Raw genomic sequence first — 15902 nt, 5'->3', positions numbered from 1 at the left:
ACTCAAAAATACATGAGCACAAAATGGTCCACAAACTCGTCTCCCATTCAAATGATTGCATGTGACAAATAAAAACAACACCTATAAACTGAATATCACGTTGTCAAACTCAAATAATTAAAATCACATTATGCAATATAATTAAATGATAGTTTTCTAATAGAAACGCTGTCTGAAAGATTTATGGTTTTCAAATTGCTTTTTTCATGTCCAAGATGAAATTTAAGAGAACGATGTTTAGCACACTTATCTCAACATTTAGCACATTAAACCTTTTGCTTTATTGTAATTGTAATTCTAAATTATTTAAACAGTATAAATTGACTCAAAATGCCACAAAGTCATTCATAAACATTTTGGGCTTAGCTTTAAAGCCACGCATTCATATATTATATTAAACGCTTTTTTATTTTATTTTTATTTTTTTAAGTTAAATCGTTTAGACCTAAATTATGAAATAAGCTACAATGGTAGTTGCTAGATTTATGTTTGCCTTTATTTACCATAATCGATAGCATTTACACGTTTTTGTGCTATTTAATTAATTGTTTTTCGGTCTTTGATAAATGGGTCAAATGTGATATAAGAAAAAATCAAGAGTGCTGATCAGATTTGATAGATTATGGAAAGACAGCTGCCTGCTCCTGTTAGTGCATTAAGAAGGCAATAATAATAATAATAATAATAATAATAATAATAATAATAATAATAATAATAATAATAATAATAATAAATCATTAGTACGATGTATTTTCTATAATTGAAGAAATCTCCAGAGTGAATTTTCCCAAAATGTTTCCACAAGAAAAAACAAAACATATTTGTTCAAAACCAGATGTTGCCTAAGGCTGGTTGAATAACAACTAACGACTGAATTATAGGATGCAATTAAAGGTGGCCCTTTACACTGAGGAGCAAATAGGTGCACATTATTCTCCAATAAATATGTGAGAGTGCAACAATTACACAATGTCATGAACAAAGCAACAAAACTAAACACATTTTAGAACCATAATAACATTCTTCCAAATTTTATTAGACAATGAGTCAGCGCGAAGTGAGGATGTAAACTGGCAGGAATGCATTTCATAAATTATATACAGCAGCAGTAACGTGCCAGTATTTTCAAATATTAAAACTTATTCACAATTTACAAGAAATGTTACAGCATATTTCAGGTACATAGATTCACGTGTACAAATGTTTCAAATGTAATAAGCTATGCAAGAAACTCTTTATAAATTCCCAGAAACATTTTGTTTCAAGATATCCAAGTTATGCTAGACGTGATCTTAATAAACAAAACAAAACAAAAAAAAAAAAAATCAAATTGCACAAATAAATATGTGAACAGAAATAACAAGTTCAGTCAGTGGGAACATCGCGGGATTTTTTGGCATGGCCAGGAAGAATGTCAAATTAGAATTCATGAACAGTATAATTTATATAAAATAAAAAAAAAAAACATGTTTAGTCTAAGTGACATATCGGCTCTCGATTTCCTCTGAACTCAAACCGAAATGATACCTGTTTTTTATCTTAAATTACAAGGACATTTTTAAAACATTCTGTACAAAAGTAGTTAAATGGCCATCGAAAAGAGGTCAATATTTGGTGGTGTGTCTGATTCCCCCCTCCCTTTCTTCAACAATTTCAAATGTGCGTGAGCGGGACAGTCCCGTTTACTCCGGCCGTCGTGCTCTGATAGTGTTGCGGTAAAGCGTGCAGTCTGCTCTGAACAGACGGCTCTCCGGACTCTCCAGCCGGTAAATACATGCTAATCATCTCCCTCAAGTCTCCCTGGCACGGGCCTCTGGAGTGCGTGCTAACTGGAGGACTTACGTTCGGCTCGGACTTGACCAAAGAGCTCAGCGTGCCGATGGCGGCCGACGACGCAACACCTGCGTTTTGGTGCTGTGAATAGGAAATCCCTCCATAGCCGGTCGGCGACGCGCTCATGTAACTCTGAGAACTGGATATGGGGCTGTACTGCAGAGCGCTCATGTCGTAGCGGTGCATTGGCTGCGGGTTGTGTGGATGATGGTGATGGGCATGGGGGTGGTGGTGATGGTGTGCCCCGCTGCCAGGGTGCTGCCCGTAGGCGAGCTGCGCCTCCTGCATCATAGCAGCGGCGGCGGCGGCGGCAGCGACTTGCCCCGAATACGCGCCGTTTGCCCAACCGTTCATGTGCGAATAACCGGCGCCGGCTGAGCCCCCGTGACCTCCGGGGCTTTCTAACCTCTGGCCTACTCCGGCTGCACTCATGCCCACACCGAGCCCAACTCCCGCTCCCGCGGCCGCTCCGCCGAGCAGACCGCCAGCCAAAGAGTATTTGTCCTTTTTCAGCAGCGTCTTGGTTTTGCGCCTCGGTCGGTATTTGTAATCCGGATGCTCTTTCATGTGCATGGCGCGCAGCCTTTTTGCCTCGTCGATGAAGGGCCGCTTTTCAGCTTCTGACATCACCTTCCACTCTGCGCCGAGTCTCTTGCTGATCTCAGAGTTGTGCATTTTGGGGTTTTCCTGAGCCATTTTCCGCCGCTGGCCGCGGGACCACACCATAAAAGCGTTCATAGGGCGTTTGACGCGCTCTTGGTTGGCTTTGTTCCCCGTGTTCGGACCTGTCTGTCCCGGGTTTGTATTAGTCTGGGGTCCCGGGGAGTGCAAGTCCGTCTCCATCATCATGCTATACATTCAAGTGGTTTTAAAGACTTCTCAACCAATACGAAAAAGCATGAACTTTCGGTGCTGGTCCGCCGGACCAGGTGCAACACAAGCAAGGCAAAGGAGAACTCCGGAATCAAGTGGACTTTAATCCCAACAGTGGCTGTGAGTTTGAAGTTCTGGTGTTGCGGGGCTTTTTATTCGTTTATATCTTCCGGCAGCCTGTTTTGTCTTGTTCCCAACAGCGGTTTTACATCCACGCTAATTGAAAGCGCATTGGAGCTACTTTCCCTAGTGGAGCTGAGGACTTAGTTAAAGTGGCGGCCATATGACGGGTTTTGACAGCGATTAAACCGAGCCTGTGGCCAATGGCGTGCAAGAACACGACAGATTTGCATGGTGATCGGTGCAGTGACGTAGGAGCGAGGACAGACCCGGTAGGCGGGGTGCTGCAGGGGTCAAACACGCCCCTCTAACGGAAACCAGAGAGCGGGAGACCCTGACACGTTATGGAAGTCTCGTTTTTTTCCCCCAGTAAATTTTATAACATAAAAAAAAAAAAAACAACAAAAAAAAAACTTTATCCTATTTAAAAGTTGACATGCTTAATCGTGTTTAATATTCACTCGAAAAAAACTTTGGAAATAAAGTGTATATGAGCTCTAAAATAAATAGTTTTTAATAAGCGCGTTTTCTTGCTGTTTATATTTTATTGCAAGAAAGAGAAAAGGTGAGTTTAGACCTTTTTTTTGTGATTTTATGATCTAACTGATATGATGATGTGTACACAATTAAAACTTTAAAGCCTTACAAAATATATATGTGAAAATTGATGCATGCAAAAAAAGAAATGCTAAGAAAAAAGTGTTATAAGTAATAAGTAATTATTATTTGGATGCGCTTGTCCTCTACACACGTATAAAGCAGGACACGTGTGCGCACTTGGTTTAATCACACAAGCGTAACACACTCTACCTGTCGGCATCTATTCTATACAGGATCCCAGACGCCGGACATATTCACCAAATATTGACTATACGTATTCAGCAAATACGTTTAGTATAAAAAGGGGATTGCGATTCCCCTGACGTCTGAAGGAGTCTTAGTGCCGTCTGCTGGTAGTTCAGTGTTTGGAATATGTCATGGTTTTCCTGAAAACAGTTTGATATAGGACGCACGGAAACACACAAAAAAGCGCTTTACACTGAAAACAACGTATTTTTACTCGGTGCATTGTTCACAGGTCAGACTGAAGACGATTTCGAAACCAAGGGCATGTTACAATCTATTGCCAAGGGAAAAAATCTCACACTGTGCACAACGCAACACATGTGTAATTCGAATTTCACAGCTGACCTGCCCTGAAAACACCAATCAGCCCCTAATTGAAGGCAAAACAAAAATATTCCTGCCCCGCTGCGCAGCTAACGATGCCAAGCTGTATGGCTTTTAATTAGGTTAATACCGATGTGCATGGGAAGAAAAAAAAGTCACCGAACGTGAATCACACACCAAATTATGTAATTGTGCTTCACCATATGACAGTGGTAAATATCATATCTGTCAATGACTCCGAGATCATTTAAATGTCAGGTAAGAAGAATGAGGGGCTTGAAGAATATGAAGGATTTTCTCGGTGTGCCCCACTAATATTACACAATACCTGTGGAAAATGATACAGAGTTATAGTATTACTTCTAAATATTTGATGTTGTCGTGTACTCGCATCTCACAGCAAAGAGCGGGGCATTTTAAAGTTTTTTTTTCCATTGTTTATAAAGCAAGACGTAAGGATTTATTCTGATATGAAGATATATATTTTAGAATATATTACAATTTATGACAATATTCGACAATACATACGATTTTTTTTCTCAAAACGAAAGTTTCAATTAATCAATTATATTGTATGTATGTGTGTATTACAGTTTCTCATATTTTTCATTTAAATAAAAAAATGTATTTAATGTATACATTTATTATAATTGTTATATATATATATATATATATATATATATATATATATATATATATATATATATATATATATACGATTCTTAATTCATCTTATTTCATCTAAATATAATTATTTAAAAAATGCGTTACCTCGCAGTAGAATAATACAAACAGAACCATTTTTTTTTATTATTTCTACTTTATTATTATTGTTGTTATTATTAGTTTTTATTTATTATTATTTATTACCGTTGTGGGATTTTTATTTATTTATTTGTATTACCGTTGCTCATAAGGACAAGCCATACTTAGGTTGAACGCCGATTAATTTACAATTTATCTTTCCTTCAAATGTTTTCATAAAACTGCTTGACGAGAGGATTAGTAAGATTAGGCGTTTCCATTTCGCTTGGATTAAAGTCAATTGGAACACACCGTAACCCTCGTGGGACACATTTACTTTGTCCTTGTTATTTCTTGTCCCTTACTGCGCGCTTTGGAGAAGCGCAGACTGCGCCCGCGGGGGGACACTGGACGGGACGAGACAGGACGAGATGGCGGTGGTGCGCGCGCACGCGAGTGCAGGGGTCACATCATTTCCCCTGAACAAACAACGCTGACCCTCATAATTGTTCAAGGGTTCTTATTTGTTAGATTAAGATGGATGCGCTCTCTTTATGGAAACACAAAAAGATTTAGTACAGAGCCCACAATGGCACTATATAAATTAATAAGCTTTTTATTAGAGCTATACTTTGCTCTCAGGACCAGAAAGCAATAATATAGAAGTTAAAGCGTATAAGCGCATATTTGCGAGAAATGATGCGTAAATTAAATCACCAAACATAGAGCCGAGCTTTTTTTTTTTTTTTTCGAAAAACGGATTATAACCCCTCGGTTTATCCTCTCCCTCCCATTGCTAAACTCCCAAAACTGGAGAGTCTCTTGAACTTGTGAGCAGGCAGTTTAGCATCACCATCTGACAGGTGGAAGCGGCCGCACGCCTCAACAAACATAATTACGCAGTAGGCAGAGTGGAACAGTAAACATCTCCTGGCAGAGGGGGTTTGGGTCTTAGATAAAAGATATTTCATAATCTATAGGACAAATGTTCCAAATCCAAATGTCCACTAATTGAGTGAAAAAGTCTATAGACTCTACAGACTATAAGGTCTGTATACTTTCTGTTAACTGCCCCCACATGTGCATGATTCTGGTTCCGAAGCCTACATGTGTAAAATAGTGTCTGTCTGAATATATTAGGCACGTGCGTGTTAGCATATTAATATATGTCTTAAAAAAATATGATTCGTCAGGTTTAAAAACAAGATCGCATTTACAAAATCTATGACGACAAAACAAACTACACTGTCAATCCCCTTTGTTATTTGATGAGACGTTTCTATTTAACCTTGAATCTCGTGTCGTTGTTTAAGACCATTAACAGTGATTTGAAGCTACAGTTTTATTACATTTACTATTAAAACCTGATGGTTCACGTTTATATATATATATATATATTTAACAGAGGGCAATGCTACTCTGTAATTGTTGATTATTGGCTTTCAGGGTGGGTGTGAGTTGAAATTATGTTACCATTGCAAAACTGTGTGATACAATACTAAAGAAATCATGCAATCCAAATATACCTATATATAATGGATCGGAAGCATATTTATAAACTTTGATTCTACTGTAAACAATGACAGTATAACTAGCTACAGTTATTACTTATTTATAGTAACCTTAAACAACTTTTTTTTGTAAGTAATCTGTTCAGATTTGTATTTAGGAAATCTGTTACTCCTGTCTCGGTGGAATTAAGGACGCTTTCCTTCGTCGCGCGGTATCTTTGACATCCGATCTCTGATACAATAGCGTTAGAAATTCACACTGCAAAATGTGTATATCTATAATTCATACAATTTATCCGAAGACATTTAACTATATATATATATATATATATATATATATATATATATATATATATATATATATATATATATACACATATATATATATATATATATATATATATATATATATATATATATATATATATATAAAATCAGACTAAATATGATACTGTGGGCAGCGGTTTATCCGATATTTTTTTATTTTAATTTTTTTTATAATTTTTTTTTTTACAATGATTAGTCCTTTAACACAACGCGCGCTCGTATCTAAATAACACAATCTACTTTGCGATTGTCTTCGATTCGTGTAGTCTACAAGTTATCCGGTTTAATCCGAATTCCCCTCCCCTCTCTCTAAATGAATCCGAATCATTGCATTTCAGATCAAGTAAACTTACGCGAGTTCCACCGGTGCCGTTTTGCTGTGCTGGAGAAATTGTTGTTGCTCGAGACTATCGCTCCATCCCTCTTACCAAACTAGTTTAGTGCGCCAAAGCTGCGCGAGCGCGGCTCCCCATCCATCCCCACCACTCACTACACACTGAGCAGAGAAGCAAGAAAATGAAATTTATTATAGACTCGAAAGACAATTTCAAGTCATTGTTTCTCCCGGCGAAAGGGCTCCTTCTTACATAATGAAGCGCCTTTTGTGTAGCGCGAAACAATGGCAAACAAGTATTCTAATAAATAGCCACTTTTTTTGTTCCCTCTCGAGGATGAATGGAGTCGAGCAGTCGGGTTTGAAAGCAGCTGCGGCGCGCGCAGGAGACGCGTGGGGGCGGAGCCTCGGCGCGCGGCCACTCCGCTCTAAAGAAGCGGACTTGAGGAGCGGAAGCAGCAGCGGCAGCAGCAAGTCCGCAGCCTTGATCGCCTCAAAACTCTCAGCTACTAGAAGGCTCCGGAGAGCACTACAAAAATTATATAAAAGAGTCCCTAAACAGACATTTTGTCATTTTACTAGGCGCTCACAATACAGCACTTATGCGTATAGGCTCATTTGGACAATAAAAAGAAAATGTCTCAGTGGGTGCCTCTGAAAAAAAAAAAGAAAGAAAGGCTCAATAATAACCTCTCCTCCAAACTGGAAAATGAGGCACGCATCATCCAATTTCTCGCTTGTAGCCCACTACAAAAGTACGTCAATACACGGTACATTCAAGATTCATTACAGACCAGAAATGCCTGTTATATAATGAAGTAGTGCATACCACTTTAAAGTTTAGGAAACCAACAGCATTTTTCTACAGTTATCAACTCTTGATATGGATTGACATGGATCAGAACTTACACCTGGGACATATTCAGACTAAACCTGAAATACCCGTGTTAGATGGATTTTCTTCATAATGTTGTGAAAATCTTGTATGTGGCTGCTTACAGCTGGAACAGTTTTACCCACAACTCAAATTCACTACTACTCCTCCTTAAACTGGACCTCGTGTTTGTTTGTTTTGTTTTTAACATTTTCTTACATGTCACAGACGCTCATGATCAGCTAGGATCACCCTAATTGACACAGAGAAAAGGCCCAGTTTTGCTCTTTTGCTCATCAGGATTAAAACCGCAAAATGTTTCAGTTTATTAATCTGAAAGAAACGTCAAATCTCACTTTTATGTAGCATTTACCTCGAAGCACAAGTGAGTTAGAGCTACAAATGAAACCCAGTGAGTGAAGAGAAGCAGTTTGCTATGCTATAGGGAAAATGATCTCATGTGTACTGCAGTTGAGCTACTTTTTCACGGTGTGTTTCTTATTAGACTATATAACAATAAATGAGTGTGAGGAGTGAATATGTATCGCAAAATTTTAGTACGGGTCAATAACCACATTCTACCAGATAGCTGAACTAGCAATATTGCAGCATACTAGTCAAATGAACTGATATTGATGTCACCTTTGATGTATTACCTTGGCAGGGCTCTGAAAAATGCATTTTAATTCTTAACCTTTGAACAACCTTTGAATGTTTTAAAGTCACATCAAGTCAAGTCTGCTTTTATTGTCATTCATACTTTATACAGTTCAGTGCAAACTTTTATTGAAAAAAGAATAGCAGAAGACAGTGAGACAGTAAACACAGTAACACTGAAGCTCCAACCAGTATAGTACAGAAGATTTGTCTTAGTGCTGGTGGATATGTAATAAACTGTACTTGTAAACTCCAAATTTGTTTTAGCAACAATTTGCGCAAAACAGCAATTGCATGCGAACGACATTATACAGTTAATGACTATTATACATTAATATAATATTATAATATAGAAATATATATTATCCTCTAATACTACTATACAGTTATATATCAGTAATATATAATATATTATATTATAAATTAATATATTTTATAGTAATATAATATGAAATAATTTAATAATAATGATGTTTAATTATAATAATAAAAATTAAGACTATGATGATGACAACAATAATAATCATAATAAGCGATAAACGCACAGAACATATGCTGAACATTTGTTCTATAAAGTAGTCTCCATGAAAGATAATGTAATCAAATAATCCTAAATGCAGTTAGACAATAAAAACGTTTCCATGTGCAATATTTTGTATGTTATTCTTTAAATATCTACTATTGCTAAAAATAAATAAATAATCGTGCTGTATAGAACTCCTTTTTGCTAAGAGTGTACCATATGTCTTTGACAGTGTAATGAAGTGAAAGCCATTATACAACAGCTTTGGCAGGCCCAGTGGGAACCACATCATCTCCATCTGATACTTGATGCTTGCAGTATGTTGTCCATCTCCTTTGGATCAGTGGTGAATGAAGTACACAAACTATGTAGCCGAATTAAAGTAGAGATACACTAAGTAAAATATTACTCCAGTAAAAGTGCTCCCTTTAAACGTTTAATTAAGAAAAAAGAATTTTCCCCCAAATTTACTTAAGCATTCATTGTGATATGATTTATTATAGATTCAATGTCCTATTATTATTTTCATCACAAGACTCTTGCATATCAAACTCAGTTTATGTGAAAATACAGTACTGTTACTCTTAGCACACCAATTTATTAATAAAATGATTAGTATTAGTATTAAAATTGATTAGTTAAACACTGATTGATTCTATTAAAATGATTATGAGTTTAAAGCCCAAAGCTACTTAAAAAAAAATCAAAGCAATAAGGTGTTGTGGCAAGTTAGTGTCAGGAGTTTCTTTCATCATTTATTACTCTCAAAATATTCTGCCTTAATGGTTGCTGTTGAACTGATGCTGAACTGTATGTTAGTGATAAGTAGATACCACCAAGCAGCAATCAAAACAAGTTCAAAACAGAGCGTGCGCTTTACCCTGATTGGTTGCTTGCTCTGTGCTTGACCAGTTAAGTTTTTATCCATGCATAAATAAAAAGGAACAACTGATTTTGTAAAATGTAAAGTAAAAAGTCGAGTAAAAAGAAAGATATTTGACTCTGAAATGTAGTGAAGTTAAAGTAAAAGTCTTCCCAAATAAAAATACTTCAGTAATGTACAGATACGCAAAAAAGATACTTAAGTAAATTAACAAATTACATTTACTTTGGTACTGTCCACCACTGCTTTGGATCTGGGATCTGAAAAGTATCTGGAATAGCTCACAAACTCTCACTATAGATCAACACGATGATCAGTGTGATGATGATGATGATGATGGTGGTAGCTATGGTTGGTTTACACTACTTAGTTATTATATTTACTAGGTTTCTATATTTACTATAAAGGCTATACATTTGAAGTACCTATGTTAGATGAATACAGTAAAGAAGAAGAATATATTACAAGCATTCCAAAATAATTGATCTGTTCCTTGTGACAGGTAAAGATATATTGTACAAAGCAAAAAAGGCAAAAAAGTAAGAGAATGCCATTTATTACCAGAAAAAAATCTCTAAAGCCTACATGAACATGCAGAGGTTTAAGTGTGCATTGTAAGTTAGACTGAAACAGTTAAATGCACCGAAAGAAAATGCCATACACTGTTTAATATAATTCCTAATAAACTTTTAAAAACCTATCACATTCAAATATTATTGCATACAGAAATGGCCTTCTATATGAGAAATACATTTGCTAAACCATTCTTGTATACTCCCTTGCAATTAATCACACTCTCAGTCTGAATTCGTTAGTCACAAAAGACATGATTTTTACAGCTCTATGTGAAATACAAATAGCCTAGACAATTCAACTACCTTCATGTTTTGTGAGATGAGAGGAAACAAGAAAACTCCAAACAAACTTTAACCTGAGATTAATTTCAAGCAGGGACCCTATAGCTGTAAGGCATTAGGCATTGGTAGATGAGTAAAAAACGAATTATACCTAGCACCCAGTTCATATAATGGCCTTATGTTAATGCGGCAGTATTTAATCAAGCAATTAAAATATTAAAAAAGCTAAAAACAAACTGAATAATTGGTTATTATATCTGGCTTGAATGTGTTAAAATGTAGTTTGTTGGTGTGGTATAAATTCAAAGCTTTTTTCAAATTGCTTACTAAAAATGTTCTTTAAAAGCCATTTAAGTCATATCTACAATATTAGTTTAAATATGAACTGACTTAAATTTGACTACATGGTAGTCAGACTTATGAATAAAGCAACAGTGTATACAGTTCATCATGGGATCATTATCCCCAGCAGAGTCTTGTTGAACCCCATCATCATCAGGACTCTGAACCCGATCACTACACAGTTCATTAATCTCTTACTATGGCTGTTTGGGCTGCCAGTGGTTAAACATCTCTCAGGGTACAGCACTTCTTCAGCAGGATACCGCTGTGGTAATTTTCTCAATCTATTAGCAATGCTCAGCTAATCAAGTCCCCTCTCTCCAAAACCGGTGGGAGCCAAGGAGACATGAGCAGGTGTCAAGCCTGTCTCTGTCATTTACTGCTGCAATCTGTCTCCCAACTTTGTCTCAGTGGGATAATGGAGGGATCATATGCGATTGATTCTCTCACTGCTATTGTGCCCAATCTGGTGCATTAAACACTTGGCAGACATTCAATTACAAATAATCAAATCATTGTTTTCCCCTCCCACAGTTCATCACATGCACTCTCTCATAAACATAAACAAACAGAGTAACCTTTCCCTAGCAGGCCTCATTAGTAGCCTGTTACACTATACCACTGTTATTTACACTCTGAAGAACTCAATGTTCCAATAAGATTGAAGATCCACTCATCTGGGTGCAAGGAGAGGGTGGTAGACCTAAGGAGGAAGAGAACCCCTAACCAGCCATAGGTCAGGATGTTGGTCAGGATACCATCATAGGTTAGGATGCTGAGCTACATGACAGCTGTTGATACCTTGGTATCAATCTCAACAAGAAGTTGGATTGGAATATTAACACAGAGGTTAACACTCAAGGTTTCTTCCTCATAAAATCTAAGGGAGTTTTTCCTTGCCACAGTAGTAATGGCTTGCTCATCAGGGATAAATACACATCGTTCACCTTAACTCTTAACTTAAATTCTGTAAAGCTGCTTTGAGACAATGTCCGTTGTGAAAATAAACTTGACTTGACATGACTTGACTTGACTGTATAAAGAAACAGGATTAACAGACTCTGCTTTCTCATGGAGCTCAGTTTCTTTAATGTTTGCAGTAGGATGTTGGATAATTTCTACCAGTCTATGGTAGTCAGTGCAGTATTCTATGGAGCAGTATGTTTGGGAGGAAGCATCAGAGCTGGAGATGAAAAAAAAGCTCAAGAAGGCTGGCTCTGTCATGGGCCACCTACTCGATAGTTTAAAAGTAGTGATGTAACAGATACACTCAGTAAACTCACAGCCATTCTGGACAATAAATAGCATCCCTTCCTAACCTAATGAACGGCAATGTAGAAAGGAGCGTTGCTTGTACCAACAATGATCACACTGCACAACAGCTCAACACCAAGTTGGAAAATTACACTTCTTTGAGCCAGGCTTAAAATCAGTTCAGTGAGCGGTCTGTCTATCTAGATATCAGACTATTCCATATATATTTGATATATAAAACATTCAATTTAGTTCAACAAACCTTTTTCCATTCATGCGTTTTGTTGTTAAACAATTATAGAACCCTAGTAACTATTTATTTTAGGAATGTTGATTCGCATATTGTTCCAGCCAAGGACCCCGAAAATATGAAACAAATTCCTATGGACCCATTCAGTACAGTTTCAAATATTCTAATATCTTTTTCTTTATTTCAATGCACAAAAATTATTTGGGCTTTTTATTAGATACATAGAGTTTGTATTCCCTCCCACACCATTCCATTGCAATGCTGGGTCCACTGGCTTCCTTCAGCTGCCCACATCAGATTTAAAACTGATGCTTGCCTACAAAAGACAAAAATGAACCATAAAGCATCTATCACACCAAGCTCACTCCAAACCTCTAGCACTGCTTGATTTAACCCACCATCTCTCAGGCTACAAGGAAGATATAAGAAAGACATCAAAACTCTTGTCTGTCCTGAATGTCCTAGCATCCACATTGTGAAACAAGTGTTCCTTGGAAGTCTGAACAGTTGAGTCAATGCCAGTCTTCAACAATAAAAAAAATATGGTGTTTTCATAGACACACCTTAACAGGCCATTTTAATGGATGGTACCACTAGTCCCTGATCTGGTTATTAGGATGTGTTTAAAAATAGAGACTTAGAAACAGTTATTTGAGTCAACCTGAATAAGGTCTTATGCCAAACATCAGAAATGTAAACTTACAGTAAAGTCCTTTCAATTCGAGTGGCCAGTTATACAGGCTTATATGATAATGATAAAGAACTCTGATAATGGTGTATTGCGTTTTACAAAAATGTACCTAAATAAACTGTGCACTATGCCTCATAGACCTCACTTTAAAAACTATTTAATTTTTCTGTTAATTATCCTAATTAAATATATTTATTAAGTGCCATGGATTAATCAGTATCTAGTTTAAGGAATTAACTAGTAGCCACATCACATGTAGTCACTACCACAGCACGCATATTTAAAGCAATGCCTCTTATGTCTGTTTACAGATTCACATGGCATCACGGTTCTCCTGCAATCTGTTGATTTATGCATCATTAGCATAAATGCAAAATGTACTGAAAGGCTGAACACATTTCCATGTCGCTCTTTGTACTCAGATGAAACGGCAGTCACAACACTGCTTTGAAGGCTCCCCATATCTCTGTCCAGAGCTGTCTGCAGCCTCATATGTTTTAAAGACAACGAAAAGAGAGCAAGAGAGAAGATGGGCCAAAACGAGAAGTGTGAGGTCAAGTCTAAAAGCCTTGTGTTACATATGGACTCAAAGGCTTTAAAGCTCAAAGGGTTCTCCCCCTCCCACAAAACCTGCTTGGTTTCAAGCATCCAAACTTCAGCAGGCCTAATAAGCAAGCAAATCTTTCAAAAATAGAATAAATGTTAGGAAGGAACAGGGTATATTAAATTAATATCATACTTGTACCACCCCCTCCCCGTTTTAATGTAGCAAAGTGTAAAAAGGCTCATGACTGCATGGTAGGTTTTGAGAAGCCTGCAGATCTGAGTTTCATCTAGTGTGTTAAAATGAAATACATCAGTAGCAACAACAGATCCAATACTGAGAAACACTTTATAAGACAGTCCCAGAAATTTCCGTTGCATTAAATTGCACATATGACAGCGTCTAGTTTTGTAATGAATTTATGGTTTTACAGGAAAGTAAAAGAATATTTTTCATTTATTTTGAATAAATATCTTTGTGCAAAATATAACAACAAAATTTTTGCCAGTTAAAATAGTGCTTAGCAGTATTGCCAAATGAATGTAATAGTTTAGTTAAATTTTTTTAAATAATTCATCTGATTTTTTTTTTTTGACAGAATGAGGAGAAGCTTTGCTAAAGATAATTTCATTAAGACATGGTATATTCACTAAGACATAAATCATCCATTATGTAAGAAAATCTATCCATCATAGCAAGAGCACATATGACCATTATCCAGACATTGATGGGGTGTTTTTCTTATTTTCCTTTTTTACCCATCAATAACGGCAAGATTTTAAGCATTGTTCCCACTCCTCAATTAGCAGCAACACCTTTCCTTTGATTGATATATAATGAATGTAATGGTTTTAACAGTCCACAGACAGATCACTTAGAGCAGCTCTGTTAATGGCTGTGGCGGCTCCGGGGTTGGAATAATGTCAGCTTCTCCAGGCCCCAGCTAATTAGAGACTGTGTAGCTCATTACCCAGGTAATAAGCCCTAACGCTAATGGGTATCAGACAAGACCCCCAAACACTAGAGAAGGAGAGTGAGAGAAAGAGCAGGAGAGAGAAAGAGAGAGACAGACAGAGAAAGAGAGAGAGAGAGAGAGAGAGAGAGAGAGAGAGAGAGAGAGAGAGAGAGAGGAGCCAAAAAAAAGAAGGGGGGTGTAAGTGTTGAGGCGAGGAAAAAAAAATATTCAGGGAAAATTTAGGCAAAAGAAATAGCAGGAAAGGAAAGAAAATAGACAAAATGATGTGGAGGTTTTAGTGTATTGTAATTGAAATGCTATGCAATTTAATGTAGCAGCTTCACTGTTTAGGAAGAAGCAGGGTTTTTACTTTGGGCACAATGGTTGCTATGCACAAGGCAAAGCGAAGAGTGAAGGAGCAGGAAGAGGGGGAGGAAAAGGGCAAGCATGTGAGAGGGAGAGAGAGCGATGGTCTCCTTGTTAACCACTTTCCCACTTAGGCCTCGTTAGGACCAGAGCTCCCAGCTGCACCTATTATTGGGCTTGGATGCTATGCTTGAATTTACAAGGCTCACACAGATGCTCTACGCTCCAGAGAGCACATGCCAGTTTCTAGCTGAAGAGCATGTGAGGAGAATCAGCAGATGACGGAAAGCCAAGTGACACATCATACTAGACATTATTAGAGACTATAAAGACAACTGGGCCCAAAAAAAGTCCACAAAATGTATTCAATTTTTACTTTCTCTTGCTGTCCAATATGTCACATTTTTATTTATAGAATGCTCAAGAAATTTTCAATAATTTTCCTCTCATCTTCTCATTAAGTTATCCAAACTGTTGCAGTTTCTGGCTTTAGTCTGAGAGAAGCTATGGAGATAGAGAATGTCTGTGTGTGTGTGTGTGTGTGTGTGTGTGTGTGTGTGTGTGTGTGTCATGTGTAAAAAAAACTGTTTAGCATGCCCATGAGCTGAACAGCAGGGTCTGTAAACTGTGTAATCTCATTTAACCTCACTACACAGCACTAATTAGAGGTGACATGGTAACAACAAACACCAAAAAGCCTCTTGGCATAAAAAGTCAAAAGCACCCCCTGACCCAGTGCCCACAGTCCCTCCCTGTGCCCAAGTGGCTGGTCTTCTCAGAGAGGTGGCACAGCT

At 37.3% G+C, this 15902-nt stretch overlaps 1 protein-coding gene across 6 annotated transcripts in view; it reads right to left on the bottom strand.

Moving 5' to 3' along the window:
• The window catches only part of sox1a (SRY-box transcription factor 1a), a 71852-nt gene that overhangs the window by 5105 nt on the left and 50845 nt on the right, over positions 1 to 15902 (bottom strand). For 2 of the 6 annotated variants that reach the window (XR_006925226.1, XM_046845572.1), the window contains exon 1: positions 1843 to 4390. The exons of 2 other annotated variants lie outside the window; for them this stretch is intronic. Coding sequence is in view for 1 of the 4 variants with exons in the window: in XM_046845572.1 (XP_046701528.1) it covers positions 1843 to 2691 (849 nt within the window). In the remaining 3 variants the exon portion in view is untranslated. Of the gene's footprint in view, positions 1 to 1842; positions 4391 to 6931; positions 7265 to 15902 lie in introns of those variants that run through there. 2 more of the 6 variants (XR_006925228.1, XR_006925227.1) reach the window with 2 other exon arrangements.

The sequence above is a fragment of the Silurus meridionalis genome, chromosome 3, assembly GCF_014805685.1.
Source record: "Silurus meridionalis isolate SWU-2019-XX chromosome 3, ASM1480568v1, whole genome shotgun sequence".
NCBI classification, from domain to species: domain Eukaryota; kingdom Metazoa; phylum Chordata; class Actinopteri; order Siluriformes; family Siluridae; genus Silurus; species Silurus meridionalis.
Note: the sequence above shows the minus strand (reverse complement) of the source record. Positions and strands in the feature narration are given on the sequence as shown.